Source organism: Talpa europaea (genome assembly GCF_964194135.1).
Source record: "Talpa europaea genome assembly, chromosome: 3".
Classification (NCBI taxonomy): Eukaryota; Metazoa; Chordata; class Mammalia; order Eulipotyphla; family Talpidae; genus Talpa; species Talpa europaea.
Window position 1 is genome coordinate 1,600,023 of NC_140069.1, and position 22,122 is coordinate 1,622,144.

Here is a 22,122-nt window from a genome sequence, read left to right on the forward strand (position 1 = left end):
CGCACCCAGCCCCAGTGCCGCGGCTGTCCACGCTGCCGCTCACCTGGAGCTCCTTCAGTCAGCAAGCATGTTGACACGCGGGTCTAGGTGCTAACAGAAAACAAAACAAAGACTTTGTGAGGAAATGGCAGTTAGGTCAGGAGGCAGAGGGCGTCCACCGCCAGGCCGTGGTCATGGGTCCTGCCGCGAGGAAGGTGAGGGGTGAGCATGGCTTGGTCCTCCAAGGAGCCACTTTCATCTGTACTTTATTTTCTCTGTGAGGGAGAGCTGTGGCGGGTGGCGCATGCTCGTGCCAAGCAGCTTGCTCGGCGCGTCTGAGACGAGTGCTGTGGAGGCCCAGTGGCTTCATGTTACCATTTGGGGTTTGCTGTTGTGAAGCTGGAGCGAGGCTTGTGCTCAGTTTCTGCAGCTGCTGGGTGTTCAGCTGAAGAAGGGGCGGGGTGTGTTGGCGCCAGTGTGGTTGATCTCTGCCAGGAACTTAAATATGAGGGGCCCCTGGAGGCAGAGTGCCTGGAGGCCTGCCCTGGGCAAGGTGATGGAGCCCTGTCCCGAGCGGCCTGCCGTGGCGACTGCAGCTTGGATGTGTTTCTGCACATGAGTGGGCAGTTGGAGCAGGGGCTTAGGAATTTTTTCTAGGGCAAGTATCGACACTTTTTCTCTAAAGGACCAGAGGTTAAATATTTAGAGCTCAGGACCAAGAGGTAAATCAAGGGTACTATAAAATGCTTACATAATAAGGAAAAGACACTTTTTTTGTATTGGTGAAATTTATAATATAAAAACGGAGGGTAGTTTCTTAGAATACAGGTCTGATGAGCAGAATGGTGTTCCTTTTGGGGGGTTGGATAACATTTCGCTTAATCGAGATTCAAAGTAAATGCTGTTGTCACAATCACAGGCGTCGCCCTCAGTGCTGATCTGTAAGGGGATTTTACACGTTTCATCTTTGAAAGCTTTACCCACGTTTACTAGGGTTGGCACAGCTGTGCTTAGAGGGTGTTTGCAGGCAGGGAGTGTTCTCTTTGTGTCAGGCTGTCAGCCTGTCGCCACGTTGCAGGCGAGTGGTGATTGATGGCCAGGTGGAAGCGTCTGCTCCAGAGCTAAGTGGATTCTGAAATATGTGAAATTTCTTTGCCCTCACAAAACTGCCCCAGGACTGTAGTTTGAGTTCAGAAAGTAGCTCCATTGTGGATGCGCCTGGAAGCAGACACCCACCACCACCCACGTTCCTATCTGGAGCGGGCAGGATAGGAAGCAGCTCACGGTGCTGTCACAGAGGGTGCTTAACAACAGAAGTGCTTGTAGACCAAGGTGTGAGCCCTTAATTGGAAGCATTTTCACTCCTTAAACAGTGTTTGGTGTCGCTTTTTTTACATCCAGCATCACTGGATCCAGCGCATGTCTGAAGTATGTACAAGGCACCAGTAAGCACTGAGGGACTCAGTCTAAAATGTTGACAGCGTTGTTTTCCGTCCTGTTCATTGTAGGTGAAGAGCGATTACATGTTGGAGATCGCCGACCAGGTGGACCAGGAGATCGCTTTGAAGTTGGGGTGTCTAGAAATTCGGTAAGACGATGACAATATGTTATGGTCCTTATTTCACACTGTTTTGTGTTTTGGGAAATTATCCAGACATTTTCCTCTTCTTCATAGAGATTATCAATAAAATATTAATAAAAATTGAGAAGACTTATTTAGGCTTCTTACATTGCTAATTTTAGAAATCTCAAAATCGTTGAAAATGGTGTTTCAGTTTCATTGTATTAAGAGCGCAAGTATATGAGCAACTGTAGGTGCGTGCTCCCCAGTAGTCCCCCCCCAGGGGATTGGCACACGGTGTACATGTGTACCAGGCTGCCAGCCAGCGCTGGGCACTGAGCACTTACACGTGCTGATGCCCAAGAATTTAGTTTAAATAAGCAGCCACGGCGTAAGGAGAAGGTTGGCAAATTTAGTCTCCCTTCCCCCAACCCTTACACACAACCAGAAAGCACAGGAACCAACTACATGACCTTCCTTGGGGCCCTTTTTAATTTTTCATATAGTAGTTTCCATTTCTGCGTTTCATTGGGCCAGACACATTGATAACAAAACCAGCGTCTGCAGTTGCCTAGCCAGGGGGCGGTGTCCTCGGGCACGTGTTCTCCAGCGCGGCTGCTGGGGTGCTCTGTGATGGCTGAGCCCCAAAGCTCCTCAAGCAGGAGGGCGCGGAGGCCACCCACTCACAGCAGGTTTACCAGCAAGGGCGCTTCTAGAAAGATCTCACGCTGCCTGAGTGTGTCTTGGGGAACAAGAAGGAGGCCTTCCAACCTCGCGCCTTCAGAATGGCTGCAGCAATTGCTCCCTGAGAGCCGGGCCATACTCCTTGCTGCCACACAGCTGGCACCGGGGGCAGGAGGAGCGCCACGTGCCCACCGCAGAGACCTCTGTCCCGGCTCTGGAGGGGAAGGACAAGTGTCAAAAACCTGTTTTCTACCAGAATTGTGTTTCTCCTTTACAAAGACTAGACCTGCTAGGGACAGTGCCTGTCACTATGGGCCTGTCCGGGCCCTGTCCAGTCTGTCCTCAGCTTACCCAGTGCAGGTGGGCACCCAGCTCATGCCTCTTGATGTACGCCCTAGCTCCACGTGCCCCTGTAACGTGTGTCTTTTCTGCTGCAGGCGGTCCTACTGGGAGATGCGGGGCAACGCGCTGGAGAAGAAGTCCAACTACGAGGTGCTAGAGTGAGTAATGTGGGCTGTGCCGGCCGCCGCTGACAGTGACCCTGGCGCTGCTGTTTCTCAGACGTGTCTGCAAGAGGGAAAGTTGTGTTCAAGACCTTGGTGACATCAGTTGTGTCAGCAGACACCAGATGTGTTGATACCTTCCTGCTGCTGACCCCCGGCGTGTCATCACGTGCTAGCAGACACTAGGGTTGGTCACATTGGGATGAAGTTTCACTTCTCATTTATATTCAGCTCTGAATTGCCTAGAAGTCATTGTTTATATTCTGTATAAGCTTACTAAGGATTTTATTTTTCTGTATAAAAGGTGGAAATGAGGGAGTTTTGTGTTGCTCATGTATCGCAGAATTCTGAATACCTGGAAACTTCCAGGAAGGAAACTGACTCGTATACTAGACTGTTAGGTTAGATGGTCTTGAGTACATAGGAGCCAGCTGGAGCCTGTGCCCTGAGATCTGGCCCTTCCCCTCTGATGGTGGGTACCTCGGGGGAAGGCGGCTGAGACCTGTTAAAATCCCCTTTATTTTCATCAGCAGTGGTGCAGCCTTTGCCATCACTTACTTTCCCAGGCAGTGTGATTTCTGATCCGTGTGGTGTTTGGAAGACACTGGTTAGTACCCATCCATTTTGAAAACACGTTTTGCAGGACAGTCTGGTCAGTCAGAGGGAATGACCAGCAGGTGTTCCAGGAGCCCCCCTAGGAGCAGCACGGCCGCCTGCGGTGTGACGGCAGTAGTGGTGGAGCTGGCCAGGTTGCCACAGGTGCTGGCATTCTGGTGTGCGGGAAGCGCGTCCCCACGGGGCGCTGAGCTTACCGCCACCGTGTAGTGTTGGGCTCGTGGTTCCGCCCAGCACATGATAGACACTCGCCGAGCGCGCGTGAGGGTGTGTTTGTGAACATGTCCGTCCCGCGAGTGCACCTCATAGCGGAGCGGCTTAGATAAATGTCGCGGACCAGCACAGCAGTAGACGATGAGGCCACCTCAGGGTTGAGAGAAGCGTGCAGCGTGGTCAGGGCGTCGGCGAAAGAAATGACAAACAGACACACTTCAAGAGTGAAAATCTGAGTGTAATTTTTTTTAAGTTTGTGACCAGTATATATATGTTTTCCAAAAGCACAGGAATGAATATCAATGAAATTAGCTTGCTCATGGGCTCAGTTTATCACCATCAGGGAGATGATCTACATAACAAATAATGACCATTATAGAAGAAAGAAGGAAGTTTAGAAAGACAGATAAGGGATTAAAGTTCGTAGTTCTAGAAAGACAGGATAAGATTTTTAGCATTCTTGTAGTGGTTCTTGGTGGTCATTATTTTTTGATAAGCTTCTGCCTTTTCAGGGAACTTCCGCTGAACTTCCTCTGCTTCAGGCTGTTCTTCCCACCCCCCCCCACCCCCCCACCCCCACCCCCGTGCGCGCTGGTTGCCCAGCCGGATCTAGGGCCATGGCGAAAGCCATTCCTAAAGATCACTGCGGGGGGAGGTGCAGCAGGTAGGGTTTTGCTGTTCTTCCCCTGCGCGCTGGTTGCCCAGCCGGACCTAGGGACGGTTAGCCCTAAAGGTCACTGCAGGGGGAGGTGCAGCAGATAAAGACGAAGAGAACTAGTCTGTGTTGGGGGGAGTCCTCGGCAGGCGAGGGTGTCTTCGCAGGAACTGGGGCCTGAGTCCTGCCGGTGCCCTGGGCCGTCCGTGCTCGCGGCGGCAGGCTGTGCTGCTGGGTCCTAGTGAGGAAGGTGCAGCACCCTCCACGGTGCTGTCCGCTGTAGTTCCCCAAGAAAAAGGGTAATAACTTGAGTCTCAGAGAATAGGTAGTAGAAACCCTTTGTGCTAATGTCAGGAGACAGAGGTTGTGTGGTACCCAGAAGTGCCCCGCGGCCCCCCATAACCTGCCCGAGACTGCTCCCAGCCCACATGCAGCCGGGGCCTGCCCGAGGGTGTGCCTGCCCTGGAGGCTGGCAGCTGCAGCCATGGCCTTCTGCTTCCATCACCCCTGACCTTAGGAGGACCTTCAGGCCCACAGTCGTGCCCCAGAAGGGCAGGGAGCCTGCAGTTGCACTGCCCCGGCAGCCTCCTGCGATGGCGGAATATCCCCCAGTGCCGGAGCCGCCATCCTCAGACCTCCCCGAGCACCTGAAGTGCAACGCGTGCGACGGGTTTTTAATTTTAACTCATTTGAATCGAAGTAGCTCCTCGTGGCCAGTGTCTGGTCACAGCACAGCCCGGCCCCAGTGCTGTCAGCAGCCTGGGTCTAAGAGGCTCCTTGGAACTCGTGGGGTGCTGTCGACGCATGCTGGGGTTTAGGGCCTGGGTTGACAGGGTTCCCCAACTTCATGGGAGCTACATTCTGTCAGATTGAGTTCACATAGTAAAGAATTGCCTTGTTAAGAGGCCTGTCGTCTGGTCCACGTTCCTCGGCTGCAGTCTGTGCTCAGCAAGGCTCACGCCCCTTGGCACCGCTGGGGGTTGGCAGCCTCCCGTGGACAGTGGGCAGCCAGTGCGTTTCCCAGACAGGGCTTCAGTTGGCCACCTCTAACTACCCTCCCTGCGTGTCCCTTGGCATCCTCGGCCACCTCCAGGAGGGAGCCTGAGTGGGTGGGCTTCTTCTGGGAGGAGGTCACGCTGACATCCCTGGAGGTTGCGTATGCTTTAGCCCCATCTTTATTCTCTCACTTGACGGGAAGCCCGCTTGAAAAAGCTCTCGCATGTGGACAAATGTCGCGAATTCATGGCTGCTCTAAAGTACTGGGGAAGTCTCCCATGGCCTTCAACTCTTCCTTCTTTTTTAATGGAATCGTCTTGGAAGCTAAAGTAGCACCTAGTCTGACTGTTCCCTCAAGGGAATTTGCTCTTTTTCTTGAAACGTGAGCTCTCAGATTTTCCCATTTCTGACAGAAATGAAGATGATAAATGTTAGACTTTCTGCTGGACTCTCAACGAAAAATGGAAGTATAACTGAGTGAACTGACCATCTCCTAGTGGGGCCCTGGCTTCACGCTCATCTGTGGACTTTGGGGGTTATGCGTGTGTGCTCAGGGTGCACATGCCTGACCAGAACTCTAAGTAGCCCCCATTGCACCCCTCCCCACCCCTTTCCCGACTGATTCCCCCCACCCCCACCTCATGTCCCCGCACTCAGCACTGCTACTCTGTGTCTGTCGCATCTGTCCGCCTCTCACTCCCTCCGCTGCCCCTCCCACTGGCTCTCCTCCTGCCCCTGCTCTTCCAGCTGGCACCGCCTCTCCTCGCAAGTCAGTAGACGCACTTTCTGCTTGTGGCACGGCCAGGCCACACCTCCCTCTGCTCATGCACTAGCCAGCCCCGGGACTGCAGACTAGAGGTGCCTGCCGTGCTGCGGAGGACAGGACGCCACCCATTGGTGCTAGGGACGCAGCGTGTGGCTGCTTGGTCCTCAGCCCCGATGCAGTGGGAATTAATGCTCCCTCCAGCACGTAGAAACCTGAGGTTTACAAGGGTCGGGTGATGGCCAGTGTCCCGGCAGAGCCAGAATTCCAGTCCAGAACTGTCATGCGGAATCAAGTGCTTTGTTTTATGGAATAGTTGCCCGAAAAGGAAGCTGTGGAAGAAAACGGCCAGGGACCATGAAAACCTTCAAGACTCTAAAGTGTTTGTCTTTCCTTAATGTGCTCATTTTGCTACTTCCCAGTGGTGATCAGCACTAAAATACTGCAAATGCCAAGTTCTTGCCTTTATAGGAGGTAGAAAGAAGGAGATTTCCTCCTTCATATCCCATAATTAGGGTCAGAGTGCGCGTCTGAGAAGAGAAGCGTGCTATAGACAGCTGTGGTTAGGAGACAGTGGAAACGCAGTACCCTTCGGGTGAGCTGTAGGTAGAACCCGCAGCGAACATAACAGAAGAAGAGAATGAGAATGAAGCCAGCTTTGGTTTGGCGGGGCGCACTGGCACAGCCCTGACTGGTGGTTGGCTGGGCCAGGGCCGGGGCTGTGAAGTGCCTGCACGGGAGATGCTCCGCAGACACTCGGGCGAGAACCCTTGGGCGTGCTTACAGGGCCGCTCTCGCACAGCTGGGCTCGAAGAAGTCAGGCCTGTTGTCCTGTGGTTCTGATGCTTTACATGCAGTTTCTTGTCTCCTTATGTAACTGTGAGAAGTGTTGTATTTCACTCTCCTGCCATTCTCCCTGTCCCGCCACACATCTGCCCTCTAGTGGCCAAGGAGCCCAGTCCCTGGGCAGTGCAGAGGACGGAGCACCCTGGAGCCCTTCGAGACTTTGATTTGAGGAAGATGGCCTAGATTGCCAACATTTCCAGCTTTCACTTAATGATTGCTTTTTTCTATGTGATACACTTGATTAGATAAATAAATCCCTTTATCAAAACAGTTTATTTGAAAAAGCAGTCAACTTTTAGTTTTAATCCGGGAACTTTGAACTCTAGGGCATATCCCAGAACCTTTACTGATCAGACTCAGCTGAAACTAGTGTTGGGAAGGCCAGCCGGCAGGCAGTGTGTGCATAAGAACAGTTTGCTAATACGTTGTAATTTGCAAACAGGCAATATTTTAAAAGGGTTTTCCTTTTTTTTTTTATTTTTATTTATTTGTTTGTTTTGTTTGTTTATTTATTTATTTATACAAGCACTGGGTACAGTCAGAAGCGCGGGAGGGTGAGAGGATTCACCAGAGCCAGAGCGGGGAGCAGAGCAGGCAGAAGGACCGAAGTACACTGCTGAGGGGAGCAGCGGGCGGCAAGAGAGGTCTGCGCGCCATGTGGGACCCTCCTCCGGTGGCCGGGGAGCAGCCGGGGATCGAACCGGCACCGCAGAGGCTGCGGGCAGCCTGGCAACCCAGCGCTCAACCGCTGCGCCACTGGGGAGGCCCCTTAAAAGGGTTTTCAACAACAAGGGTTCAGAAACAAAAGACTGCTCAAACCAGCTTGTGTTGATGCTTTGTGCACATTTCTGGAAAGTGGTTGTCTCCTCTGTCACATGACTGTGCTGGCCAATAGGAGCTTTATTATACTTCCTCCTTTCCAGAACAACTTGTGGAGGAGTAAATAAACTGATCTCCTGTTCTTGCAGCAGTGTCGTTATAGTAATTGATTTAGTGCTACTATTTGTTAATATGCTGCTTTTTATATTTCAGAAAAGATGTTGGTCTGAAGCGATTTTTTCCTAGAAGTTTACTGGATTCTGTCAAGGTAATTGGGTCTGCTTTCTCAAAATCATGTGACTGTGTTATGCAAATATCTGCTTTTGGAAAACAAAATGATGTCATTTGTCCTTCCAAGTAAAAGGTGTTGCATAAAAGCTGACATAGCTGCAGTTGTGGCCGGTGGGCTTTCACGGGCGCGGCTTCTGCTTTCAAAGCCGTGGCCTCATTTCATCCGGCGCTCCTATCGCCTAGGTGCAGAGCTGCGCAGGGCCTGTGCCTGTTAGCCGGATCCTGCAGGCGTGGATCTTGACCCGGAAGCAGGGCCAGCCCTGTCGCAGACCCCCAGGGCGGCGGGGGTGGGTTTTTGGGTGCTGCTCCTTGATGGTGGCCTTGGCCTCCATGCTCCAGTGCCCACGCAGGAGGCCCCTGACATTCCATGCAGAAGGAAGACACAGACTTCGCGTCCGGAGTCCAGGCCTGACAAGCAGCGAGCTCTGTCCCCACCAGCCTCACAGTCTTGGGCCTGGTGTCTTATTTCCACGATGAATAAAATAATAAACTGAGCAGATGACCGTACGTGTTACCACAGTGTCTGCCACCATGCAGCGCGTGAACGCTTGCGGGTCACGTAGGGTGGGCACCCTGCATGGGAGGACATCCCAGCCCCTGGGAGAAGACAAGTCACCAGAGGCAGCGCACGCTGGCTCAGGAGACCACCTGGGAAGCCTGCTGCCTCAGGAATGGTCTGGCATCATCTGTTCGAACGACCACATCCCTAAGGGCGTCTGCATTTGGCCTCCTACCTCTTAAAGTGAGGCTGCGGTCTCTTTCTGACATGGGGTTCATCTGACGATAGAGTGGTCAACAGGTGTGGAGTTGTGAACGGTGACCATGGAAGGAACTCGCTGGGCTCTGGTGTGACGAGGAGGGTGCATCCTCCTCACCATGGAGCACAGATACCAGCGTCCGCGGCTCTCATGGCGCTGTCCCGAGGCAGGCCCCCAGGAGGGCATACTGACTGTTTTGCTGGTGGCTGTTCTCCACACATAGTCCCTGGCCCATAGGGGCGTGGGCTGTTCAGCTCGCTGGGCTGCCTGCGCTGCCCACGTGGCCGGAGGTGTGGGGCGTGATTCCGAGCCCACCTTCTCAGCCTCAGCGGGCATGACCCAAGATGGCCCTTCCCCATAGCAGCCTGGTGCTCTGCCAGGAGGTAGGTGCACAGGTGTGGGTTACGAAGAGACACACGCCCTGCAGAGTGAGGGGGAGTGCGCCTTCTCGCCTTGCCGGCTCTTCACTGCTTTGCTTTCGTTCAGGTTTCCTGGTGTATTCAAAAAGTGAGCCAGCCAGCAGCTCTTCCACAGCCCTGCAAAACCCTCCGGAGGTTTCCAGGGTGCCCCATCCCACAGATCACCAACCCTCCCTGTGTCCCTGGGAGCCTGGCCCTGGCCACTCTTCCTCCTGTGCCCTTGCGGCCCCCCACACCCATTGTGAAGCAGGGCCAGGTGTCCCAAGGGAGCTGCAGCATGGACGCCTGCTCGAGGCACTCTGAACTGCCCTCATCCCCTCTACCTGCCGCCTCACCCCCTGAGCTACAGCCTCTGACTCTGTCTCATTGGCTGCCCCAGCTCTCAGCTGCCCCCTCATACCCTTAGTGTCCCACGACCCTGCTGCCACCTTCAAGCCATTGTGGGCAGCTTTTGGGTCCTCCCCCAGGGTAAGCCACTCCCACCTCCCCCACCTGCTCAAGACCAGCAGGAGGCAGCGCAGGAAGTGCTTGCCGGCTGCACCGCCCTCCCCTCGGCCCCTGGGGAGGTTCCTGGCTAGGTGCTAAGCTGGGCGCTCAGGGCAGGCTAGGAGGTTCTGCTTGGGTTTCTTCTGCTCAGTACCTCCCCTCACATCCCAAACAGGCTCCTGGTGCTCCCCCAGCCTCCACCCACCGCCTGTCCCTGTGTTTGTTGCCTTCTCAGTTTAATAGTGACCCTTGCCTCTCTGTTCATCCTGTTGGTTCTGCTCTCATGATAAATTTAGAATCTGCTGTTCTCACCCTTTCCCCTCCACTGTGCAAACTCATCTCTTGTCTGAGTCATTTCTTAACCCTCCTGGGTGTCCTGTGGTGCCTTTACCCTGTCCAGAGCCTGCTGCCAGAGCCTCCCAGGTGAAACTGAAGTTGGACCTGATACCCCGCTCAGGGCCACCCAGGGACTCTGCCTCTTGTGGGGTGGGAGGGGGGGATGTAGGAGGGGGGCGGGGCAGTCCCTGCATCACCGGCTCCTCTGGCCCCTTCCTTGGACCTCATCGCACATCCTTTGCCCACTGGCCCCCTTGGTACCAGGGACTGAAATTGCTGCTGGGAAGGTTCCCCCTTCCGCTCTAGATGCCCATGATGCTCAAATAGCAGACTCTCAAGAGAATGACTAGAGAGCGCTGGGAGCCCTGAGCCCGCAGGAAGCAGCGGCCTGGTCGGTGCCTCCTTCACTGTGACTCGGTGCCACCTCTGCTCGGGCATCCCATACACGGATCGCTCCAGTCACGGACTGTCTTCTCGCCTCCTTCCCCACGGCCTTGTGGGCCGTTGTTAGCAGAGTCAGTCCACGCATGATGCCTCTGGCCGCATGGGGCACGCCTGTGTGGCTGTCCGTGGTGCCATGGTGAATCTCCTTGCTGCGAAATCTGCATTGTTCTGTGATCATTTTCTTTTTTTTTAAATATTTTTTTCTTTTTTTTTAAAGATTTATTTGTTTATTTATACAAGCACTGGGTACAGTCAGAAGCGGGGGAGGGTGAGAGAATTCACCAGAGCCAGAGCGGGGAGCAGAACAGGCAGAATGACGAAGTACACTGCTGAGGGGAGCAGCGGGCAGCAGGAGAGGTCTGCGCGCCATGTGGGACCCTCCTCCGGTGGCCGGGGAGCAGCCAGGGAATCGAACCAGCGCTGCAGAGGCTGCAGGCAGCTTCGCAACCCAGCGCTCAACCGCTGCGCCACCCAGGAGGCCCTATTCTGTGATCATTTTCAAAGAGCAATTTCTGGCTAAAGAGTTAGTTTTTTTTTTTTTTTTTAAGGTTTCTAATGTGTGTTGCCAAATTGCCCAGCAGAAGGTGGTCTTGGCCTGGTGACGTGGGGTGGGGGCCTTTGCACTTTGCCCTGGTGACAGATGGCATGTGCTAGGGCAGCGCCACTTTTTGCAGCCATTCTTGTACCATGTGTGCTGATAAGCAGGTTACCGCTTTACAGATTTCTGTTTAAGAAATAAAGCTCAGTACTGCTGGACTGTACACTTAAGCATGGCTAAGGTATGGGTTTCATGTGGTGTGTTTTGTTAATGCCTCAGAGGGAAGTCAGGCTCAGCCATGCGAAGCGCCTCGCAGGTGTGCGCGGGATGGGATTGAGTGCTGGGTGGAGAGGGACTCTCTCTGAGGGTAGCTGTTGGGGTCTTTACTCATCATTGACTCTAAAAGGTTCTTTTAATTTTACCATGCAGGCCAAAACACTAAGAAAACTGATCCAACAAACTTTCAGACAGTTTGCCAACCTTAACAGAGAAGAAAGTATTCTGAAGTTCTTCGAGATCCTCTCCCCGGTGTACAGATTCGATAAGGAGTGCTTCAAGTGTGCGCTGGGCGTAAGTGGGGCCAGGGGTGTGGTGTTGGCTTTTCATACCCATGTGTGTCTAAACCTGATCCGCATCTCATTTACCACATTTTTACTACTCGAGCATAATTGTTTTATGCAAGAAGGAAATGTATCAATGTGACAATGGGGTTGGCTTTTTAAAAAGCATGCCTCGGTTTGTCATTAGATTTGTAAATTCCAGTCCAGCAGTTCGTTCTTGAACGCTGTTAGGGCTGCTGCTTGTCAGCAGCCTTCCACAGAAGCCACTTAGCCCTGACCTGGGGAGGAGCGCTCAGCACAAGTATTGTGTTACCCGGCTAGACAGAGGAATGGCCAGCCGGCTCAGCCCGCTTCACAATGCCCATGCATCTGTATCTAAAACATCTCCTCCTCCTTCCTGCACCCCTGGCCTCACCTGTTCACCTTCAAAGTCAAGCTGGATCATCTCAGTGGAGCTCGCCATTGGCCCAGAAGAAGGCATCAGCTACCTCACGGATAAGGGCTGCAATGTAAGTCTCCTGGGTAAGGCAAAGGGGCGCCCCAGACACGCAGGAGCCCAGGGCAGGGACGGGGCATTCTTCGGGAAAAGGTGTCCTTGGTCTTTGCTGCCCAAGGGGGAGACAGACAGCAGTGCATGAAAATACAGACAGACAGCAACTCATGAAATACTGGCGTGGGCTTGTTTCCATGCCCTGCCGCCCTTCTCGAGGCAGAGGCTGCTGGGGTAGCTGTGGGGTTTCCAGATTACTTTAATTTTAAAAGTAGCTGCCATATTCTCATCAGGAGACTGACAAGGCCGCTTCCCACGGCCATGTGTGGTGCTGCCTCCCACCTTCTCACTGGCTAACGCTTCAAAAGCTTTCAGTTTTTCCACTTAGCTGATGTAAAATGACATTTTCTTATTGGTCAATTTGATGCAAAGCAAACATGTAGTAACATCTTCTCATGTTCTGGCCACTGTGGCTCCGGCTTCCTTCAGCTGGCTGTTCTCTGGTGTCCTTTGCTGCGCGGCCTGTTTTACTAACACAGTTGTCTTGGGGGTGGGGGTGCAGTAAGGACATCTGTCATCTGACAGGGCGGGTCATTTGCATGGACTCTCCTTTGCCTTTTCCACTGCTGGCCTGCCCTTTGTTCCTGGGTGTCTAGGTCTCCCGAACAGCTGAGAGACTCCCGTGGTTACAGACATGCTGGCTAGGAGTGTGCACACAAGTGTATGTTCCTATGTATGAGGGAGAATATTTTTAGCATTTGCAAAGTCCCACATATATGCATATATTGTTGGAGTTTTTTTTTTTTAAGATTTTATTTTATTTTTGTTTTTTTTTTTTAAGATTTATTTATTTATTATTTATACAAGCACTGGGTACAGTCAGAACACAGGAGCGTGAGAGAATTCACCAGAGCCAGAGCGGGGAGCAGAGCAGGCAGAAGGACCGAAGTACACTGCTGAGGGGAGCAGCGGGCAGCAGGAGAGGTCTGCGCGCCATGTGGGACCCTCCTCCGGTGGCCGGGGAGCAGCCGGGGATCAAACCGGCGCTGCAGAGGCTGCGGGCAGCTTCGCAACCCAGCGCTCAACCGCTGCGCCACCGGGGAGGCCCAAGATTTTATTTTATTTATACAAGCACTGGATCTAGTCAGAAGCGCGGGAGGGTGAGAGAATTTACCAGAGCCAGAGCAGGGAGCAGAATAGGCAGACTGACGACATACACTGCTGAGGGGAGCAGCGGGCGGCAGGAGAGGTCTGTGTGCCATGTGGGACTCTCTCCGGCAGCCGGAGATTGAACCAGTGCTACAGCGGCTGCGGGCAACCGCTGCGCCACCAGGGAGGCCCTATGCATATATTGTTTTAAAAGCTTTTTTTAAAGAGTTATTCCCGGTTTAAAGTGAAATTAAGAGGATTTCCTCATACACCCGACGTGACTGTCTCACAGGTTCGTGATTCTCTTCACACGTCAGTGAGCCTACTGTGTTTTCACTCATCCTTGTCATTTCTTTTCACACTCCTCATTGGTTTTGAGTAAACCTGTCTCATAGCCCCTAGGGTTACCCCACGTCCCCTCGCACTCACTATTCCATTGCCTCAAGGGTGACCAGCACCCTGATATCTGGCATCACTGAGCAACTTTTTAGTAAATGCTGCTAGGTTTGCTGGGTATTCAGGGAGGGAGCTCGAGTGAATTTTACTCTGTCACACGCCAAGACAAACGTCCACTCCAGATGGAGCATTTACCTACACGTGAGAGGTGAAATCCTAAAAATTTTAGAAGAAAACTTAGGAAAATGTTGCTATAACTTAAACAGGATGTAAAGTGGGTTGACTCTGAAAGAAAAGTTGGATCAATTAGACCATTGAAATCAAGAACTTCCTTTTATCAAAAGATGGTAGAATGAGGACTGACAGGTGATGGAGGTGCCCATGTTTGGCCTCTGGCCATAGATAAATGCAATGTGCCCCTGCTCACGCCTGTGGGAGGGGCCAGCAAGACAGATGCTTACGTCGGCGGGAATGTACATCGGGGCACGCACGCTGCTGAGAGTGAGAACTTGCGTGGCCTCTTCAGAGCACTCTGACACCACCTTTTCATTCTTCCGGGCTTTTATAGTCAAAGCTTTCCGATTAGGTCTGTCATCTCATATATTTTCTTGCTAGATTTCATTTGTCCTTTTACATTCAAGTCTTTAACCCACCTGGCATTTGGCACATGGCTCAAGATGCATGTCCCCTGGGCTCCTCAGGAGATGAAAGCGGGGTCCCAGCCTGCTTAGTGGCCAGGCTCCAGACTGCACCCAAGGGCCAGCTGCTCTCGCCAGCTGTTGTTGTGACGAGGTCTTCCTCCTCCCTCGACCTGCGTTTCCTAACAGGAAATGACAGTCACAGCCGCAGCTACCTGATAGGGTAGGTGAGAGACTTAAAGAGGCCAAGGGACGTGAAGTGCTTAGGTCATGGCTCGTGCAGAGGAAGGACCCAGGGAATGCTGGCTATCCCCGCTGTCCCATCCCTGTCCCCATCACTGACCAGGTGAGCAGACAGCATCGGTTCCGGAACCTGGTCTGCGCCCCCCCCCCCCGGTCCTTGCCCCCACTGTGCAGCTCCAGCCATCTTCACACTTCTAGTCTCCTGGGTCATGTCTGTCTGTGTAGAAAAACGTACCATTTCCCCCTTCCTATGCTGTACAAACAAGAGTCACCCACAGCTCCCCAGGTGCGTGAGCGAGTCGGATCTCCCTCTACTCCTTTCTCTCGGACCTGTCATTCACGGTCCAGCTCCCGCTCAGCTACTGCAGCCCCCTCAGGTGCAGCAGACGGTCACCAGCAGTTCCATCTGCTCCTCATGCGGAGGAAACCCCATGGGCACTCTGAGCAGTCTGCTTTCCCCCAGAGCCCAGTCCCAGAGGGTATCTTTGTGAGCATGGGGCTGAGTGGCGCTGTGGGAATTTTATAGGATGGTAAAGAAGTGAGGTGAGTCTTTTATCCATGGTCCACGGTTTTTGCCTTTTCTTCCCAAGCCCACACATCTGGCCGACTTCAATCAGGTGCAGACCATTCAGTATTCCAACAGCGAAGACAAGGACAGAAAAGGAATGCTGCAGCTGAAGATCGCGGGCGCCCCTGAGGTGAGGAGCCGGTGGGAGGAAGAGGCCACCGGGTGGGGGTGGGGAGTGGTGATGGTCTAGGGTAGGATGAGGTCTTTGTGCACCTCAGATCACGACTTACCTTTTGTCGTTAAGCATTCCGTTAAAAGTGATAATGATTCAGCGTGCCCAGGGATAGGAGACAGATTTAAAAGTCGACCCAGAGTGCCACCGTGAGTGCGACTGACGGGATGGTGGATTTCCAAGCACAGCTCCTTAGAGCACACTCTGTGATCGGGTGTTCTGGATGGCGCCCGTGGCCTTTTCTGGGTAGCAGGAGTCACAACTGCTGTGGTCGCTGTTCTCAGGCTTCGCACAGAAGCAAGAGCGGGACGGCTACCCTCAGAACCCAGAGAGGAGGTTCTTGGGGTGCTCTGACCATTCCCTTCTGTAGATGAGGAAGCGGAGGCGCGAGGGGGTGGCCACAGTTTGTTAGAGTGGTGACGGGTGCACATCTGTGCTGAGTCCACACATGCAGCATGTAGAGACGGGCGGGGCATAGGACACGGCTGCTTGGCCAGAGCCCTGTCTGATGCCATGTTGTCTGAACAAGGGACGAGCCCGCTTCCTGTGCCAGCGTCCGGGCGGCTGCCGCACCCTTGGCCACGCTCGCGTGGGACACACTTTTGGCACCCAGATCCTGCTGCACACCCAGAGCTCTACCAAGGCAGCCCCTTCACTGGTTGGTGGTCGCGGCGCCCTCCCCATTGGGTCTGCTGGGGCCGCTGTGAATCCTTTTGGTTCTCATGGCCCCGTGGGCAGCTGCGTGGAGACAGCCCTGCTGCAAATTGAAATCGCCTGCAGGCATGTTAAGGAGTGTCTCGTTCGCCACCACTGCCTTCAGACGGCTTCCCTTTCCTCCACGCCCCCCGAAACAACAGTGCAAGCAGGGCGTGTCCAGAGGAGAGCCAGCCTGGGCTGCAGGCGCAGCTGGTCCGCGTTCAGCCCCTGCCTCTCGCTCGCCGGGCCTCTCACAAGTTTATCAGGCATTGTGTTTTCAGCTGACGAGTGATTTCTGAGCTTTGAGGCAGAACGTGCTATGCGCACTAAAAATAAAGAAACTTTACTAATTTTGCTTAGTGTTAGAAAAATTATAATGGATAGTTGGTAAAGATTGGCTCTGTTAGCCTACTTTCTAAAATAAAGCCATCCTCCACTGACTGTCTAAATTCTTCCCTTAATTAGGATGTGCCAGAGGGGCCAGACATTCTGAGGGGAAATATTTTTTGCCTCCTCTTGTTCTAGAAAGTGAGCGACTTAGTTCGTTTAAGCGACTTTGTTTTCATCTGGGTTTGCCTTCTGTCACGTAGTCTAGGGTTAACATCCTTAGATATCAGACTTCCTCTTCACTCAGACCTCACAGCAAATCTTGTTTCACTCCCTCTCTTCTCTGTTTTTGAGTGTTTCTGGAGCTCTGATGTCATAGTGCAGCTGTCCCTTTGATTGCTGGGTGAACAATGCTGGCTCTCTTGGACTTTCCCCTCTAGCCGCTGACCGTGACGGCACCGTCGCTGACCATCGCGGAGAACATGGCCGACCTGATCGACGGGTACTGCCGGCTGGTGAATGGAGCCACACAGTCCTTCATCATCAGGCCCCAGAAAGGTGAGCTGCTGCTGTGTCAGGCACCCCGCTGACCTGTGGGCTGAGCTCACCCCCGGCAGCCTGCTTCCTTCTCAGAAAGCTGCCCAGTGTGAAAGTCAGAGGCTGACTCAGCCAGGGACTCCAGAGCCTTGCTTGCCCGGCACGGCACCCCAGCCCACAGCCTGAGCGCCAGGTTTGAGCAGAGCTTTCAGAAAACAGGCTGTGTTTAGGCTGTTGTGTTGTGAGCAACTCACTTCTGAGTATTTTCTAGGTTACCATTGCTATTTTTAAGCAAACTTTGGGATTATGTCCTGGGTTTGCTTTTAATTTTTTTTACGTCCTGTGCAACTCACATTCAAGAGTCTCTCATTTTCTTGCAAATCTGTAAAGCTTAGCAGAGTCAAAGAACGGAATTAGTTCTGAGTCATGATGTAAAATCCAAAGATGAGTCAGCCTCCTGGAGACAGAGCTGTGCCCCTTCAGAGTTCCTGTGGGATCGGCGTGGCAATCGAAGGGGACACGGGACCATGTGGGTTTCTAGGGGAGGCAGGGGTAAGTGGCTGCAGTACAGGAGGCCTGAAAGTGTGCCCGGCAAAGAGCACCACAAGCCTAGCGTTGCTGGTGTTACTTGCCGCTGCTGCTGGGGTATGACCTTTGACTTGTAGATTCCTCCTCTGTCAGAGGAGCATGAGGCCAGCTCGGTGGTATGCCCTTGGGGCCACAGGAGTGTGGGGCACCCCTAGCTCCGGGCAGGCGCCTTCACCTCTGTGACAGGACTGGTCACAGTTGAAAGAGCCGAAGGGCCGCCGGCGTGTGTCCCAGTGAGGGGCACCCAGGACGGTGCCGAGGTAGCCCTGCACCCATTCTGCACGGCAGGGGCCGCCCTGGCTCCTTGCTCTGCATGGACAGTTTGAGCAAGGCGATGGATAGGTAGTGCGGCGCGGGATGGAATGTTAAGCAGAGGAATCATTGGAACCTTTGTTCAAAGTCAGCATCGTGATCTGAGCTCTGAAAACAGCTAAATAAGCCAAGAGGCTGGTGACTGAGTGTCTCTCGCTGGACACAGCTGCTGGGGCCAGGGTGTTTTCGCCCGGTGACCAGACCCTAATGCCCGCTCATGTGTCTTTCTAAAGTGCAGAGTGCGTGTTTGTTTCTGTAGCTTTCTTCCTGAGAAATGTAGTAATGAGGTTGCTTTTATAAATGTCTGAAGGCTGGTCAGTTAAAACTTAGCTTTAAACTCTTATTTTTTCATTTAGTGCTTTAATGTACCTTACAATCGTTATTTCGACGAGGAGAATCCCCTTGTTACGTGACGCTATAATACCATAGTGTTTTGTGGAAAACGTTAAATGTGACATTGCCTGTCAGTTCTTTGATTTCATCCTAATTTACCTGAGCATTTTTTTTTATCGGTTTGTTGGTACATATTAAAAAAAATTCAGATATTCAATGTTGAGTGAGCCATTCCAAGTTTAAATCCTCGGAGCCTTCTCCTGTCAGCTCTTAGTGGAGTGTTTCTGCTCCTCACAGGAGAAACATTTTGATACTAAGCCTTAAAAAATGAGGTGCATTAAGTTCTTCATTCATATGAAAATAGCATAATGAAAATATTTGTTATCAGAACCCAGTGGAGGACATGGTATGATACATGGTATGATATTTGTCTTCAAATATGGAATCACTGAGCTCGGTTGCCTCACTGGCCTCATTCTAAAGCACAACATACTTACTCCGTGATGCTGTCATGGAGAGCCCCAGGTGCGGGGCTGCGTTGCCTCACTAAAATAATATCTCCAAATCACTTTCAGTGGATTGTAGTCAGAAAAATACGTGGACAAGAGCACATGTGCATTTTTAATTTTATATCTTTAAATATCTTTCAAATAAATGAAAAGCGTGTTTCTATAGCCAGTGGACAGCTCGCCTGGCAGGTGCTTTAACTGATCCTGTGCGTGTTCCCACTGTCACCTCGGGTCACGGCTGCCCCGGGGTGAGCATGTCCTGAGTATGCTTGGTGCCCAGCGGTGGCCAGTGAGGACTGGGCTCTGCGTGTGCACTGGAGGCGCCTGGTGTTGTGTGCTCTGCTGACCGTGGTGCATGTTGCTGACAGGGTGCCTTTGAAGGTGGAATTTGTTGGGGTAGAATACAGAGTAGGAGCCACAAGCCAAGTGTCCTAAATGAGTTTCTGCATTGCTGCGTGACCTTGGCTCTGATTGAAGGACACTGTGTAACCTGTCTCTCACTGGAGAGTTTAATGTCAGTGTTTCAATTTTAGTGAAATTCTCCTCAGAGAAAAGAGCTGAGCAGCTTCGTGCAGGATTAGTTTTGTGGTTCTCAAGTAGATCTCGGGTGGGGGGTTGGGGCAGTGACCACACTACACACTGCGGCTTCTAAGATGCCACAGAGACCAGGCCTGGGGACAGTGAGGTCTCCGCATCCATAGTGAATGTCAAAGCTTCTTTCCAGAAAGGGGCACTTTAAAGCTGTGGCGCAGAAGAGCGTTGGCCTCTGTCCTGGCCCTCCAAGCCTCCTCACGCGCTCTCAGCTCTTTGAACCAGACAACTCATTCTCAAGACGGGCCCTCATGGGAGGAAGGACATGCCGATGTTCCGGGGGGGTGCACGGGGATAGAGATACGGGCCAGGGTCCTTGCCACGAGAGACCCTCCCTCTCTTAGGGCTCGCAGGGCTCTCCCGTCCAGCGTGTGCTCACGGCGGTTTGTGTTTGCTAAGTGGGCCAAAGTAAAACCGAAAACCTAGGACTGTGTTATAATAACTTAAAGGGGGTATCGCTAAAGTACCAGACTAGACTTCCTCTCCTCTGATACCTGTGTAATCTTTGCAGAAGGAATCCGAGGAACTGATGTTTCTTTCCTTTTTCTTTCCCCAGAAGGTGAACGGGCTTTGCCATCAATACCAAAGTAAGTATTGCTTTGTACATCCTGTCGCTCAGCTCAGCTGTGAGGAAATCTGCTTTGTTGTCCACTTGACAGTGTTGAGACTTGCGCACCTAGGGCTAGGGACATAGAAAACAAGCATGTCCAGGAAGAAAGCAAATCATTATAAATCCTGTTAAGTCTTCAGGGTTAATCCAGAAGTTGCAAGGGCAGCTCCTCCTTTGGGTCCCCAGGGGAGAGGGTATGCAGGCCCGATCCTCAGACACCCCTGTGCAGGCCTCACGAGCTGTGGCAAGAGCCTGAGAACTGCGCCCATCCTGGCAGTTGCACTGCGAGAAGGGATTTAGCTTCATGGTTTCCTCGGCCCAAGTGCTGTGGCAGGTCAGTGAGCGACGACGCTAAAGGAATTGAACGGAGAGGCCCAGACACCGATGTGGTCACGTCCTTGTTTTCAGCCAGTGCTGCGAGCTGGGGACACAGTGAACGTAACCCTTAGACTTCAGCTGCTGTGTTAGTCAACAGGGGAGCCCTCCGCCCCAGAGAAGCACAGAACCCCTGTCCCTGCACGGCCACCGGGTGAAGAGGGCCGCCCCGGCGGCTTCTTCAGCGCGGCTCCTGCATGTGTCCCGTCCTGGCTACCTGCAGCACCACCTTCCCTCCTCCCCTCTGCTCTGGCTGTGGTCGTGCCTATGTGGGCGCTTCAGTGAACTTCTGTGCTGAGGCCCCCAAGGTCCCTGCAGGCTCAGCCATTCTCAGGTTGATCAGCTGTGGCTGCAGCTGTGATGAATCACAGCCACGGGCTACACAGCAGGCTCAGGGCCAGCAAAGGGGCAGCGTACCGAGGAAACCAGGCCAGTCCGGGACGGGGGGCGGGGGAGGTGCACCCGGTTCCTGTGGTGGTGAGTGGTGCCCTCAAGGAAGTGCATCAGAGAACCCTTCCTGGGTTTTGGGGGGTCTGGTCTCATTCTAGGCTTTAGAAGGAAAGCAGGAAACCAGCCTGAACCGGGTTGTTTTTCCAAACACTTCAGGCACAGTGCAGCTACCCTTACCCTTTAGGGTTGACGGGAGCCCGCCCCTGGGGCGCCTGCAGGTGCCCCAACACCCGCTCAGGGACAGCCTGGAGGAACAGCCTCTCAGACATGCACCCCTCCTACCTGACCTTCCCAGCCACTTGCCCACTGTGCCAGGCCCTGCAGGACACAGAGGGAGAGAGGAGCAGGAGAGCCCCCCACCACGAGCTGGCTCTGAGGGGAAACCCCACACCTGCAAGCTCACGCCCAAGCACCAGGCGCTCCCAGCTGTTCTAGCTGCCTGAACTCCCCTCAGTTACTGGAATGCACAGTCCTTTCATTCCCCGCTGGGCCTTTGTAAACCCTTCCTCCAGCCCCTTGTCCTTGGTGGGCCCTGTCACCTCTCAGGTCCTGGCAATCCCCCTAGTCCCTGTCCTGGAAAGCATTTTCCCCTCCCTCCTGCTTCGTCCCAGTACTCACACTCTCCGTGACTACCCCTGTGGCCTCTGGGATGGTCAGACCACATGTGTTTGTAAACCTGGCCCTGGGTGGCTTCTGGCACATGGTCGGTGCCCACAGCTGCGCGTGTGAGGGGAATGTGGCCAGAGCCATGTGCACAGACCCGGCATGCGGCAGCTATGGGAGCGTCCCGCGGGCCCGCTGGAGCCTGGCCAGTTCAGGGTCTGCCTTCATGGAGGCTCTGGAGATGGCCGTGAGCAGCAAAACACAGATGGGAGAGTGAGGGGTGAAGTCACCAGGTCAGAAGTGGCAAATGCCGGAAGAACTGAGTGACGAGAGCCAAGCGGAGCAGCTGAACCCACGAGTCACAGGCCGCAGGTGCTTCCCCATCCTTGCTCAGGAAAGAGGTGGGACCGCAGCTGGGAGGAGGGTGACTCAGGCCACTCACAGACACGAGACTGCGGAGGGAGCACCTCAGCACGGGCAGCAGGACTCAGAGCAGAGGACGTGACCGCCCGTTAGAAACATGCCCTGGGCCTGAGGGGTGAGCCCCAGCTGCCAGGGAGAGGAGCTGACCGCTTGACAGATAGCAGGTGCGGTCAGACCTTCGTAGTGAAGATACCACATTGCGTGTAGTTGCTGTAGTTGCCGAGTTCAGTGAGAAGAGCTCAGCCTAGGGCCTTAGCTGTAATTGTGTCACTAATCACAGAGGTTATATGGTTTCATGTTAAATGTTTCTAGTTCTCAAAAAAGATACTGTTGTAAGCTGTATTATTTCCTAGTGTAAACTCCAGGGTGGTAAAATTTGGTGCCGCAGACCTCTCCTGTCTAGTCCACTGCTCCCCTCAGCAGTGTCTTCAGTCCTTCTGCTCCCCACTCTGTCTGTGGTGAATTCTCTCACCCTCCCATGCCTCTGGCCTGTGCCCCAGCTCTTGTATAAAAATAAATAAATCTTAAAAAAAATTAATTTCTGGCCACTACTTCAATAGTAAATGCTTATGCGTTTGGGAAGTTTTCTTTCATAAAAGACCAACGTCATTTTGGCATTTGAATACTAAGGGGCTTCTTTTTCCTG

General features: G+C 53.2%; 1 protein-coding gene across 1 annotated transcript in view; it reads left to right on the top strand.

Annotated features, from left to right (window-relative positions):
• PTK2 (protein tyrosine kinase 2) overlaps positions 1 to 22,122 on the top strand; it is a gene marked incomplete at both ends in the record, with an annotated part of 128,773 nt that overhangs the window by 35,552 nt on the left and 71,099 nt on the right. The window contains 8 exon segments of the mRNA XM_084229832.1: positions 1,488 to 1,567; positions 2,662 to 2,724; positions 7,848 to 7,902; positions 11,336 to 11,476; positions 11,898 to 11,975; positions 14,973 to 15,080; positions 16,586 to 16,703; positions 19,572 to 19,602. Coding sequence (XP_084085958.1) covers positions 1,488 to 1,567; positions 2,662 to 2,724; positions 7,848 to 7,902; positions 11,336 to 11,476; positions 11,898 to 11,975; positions 14,973 to 15,080; positions 16,586 to 16,703; positions 19,572 to 19,602 — 674 coding nt within the window.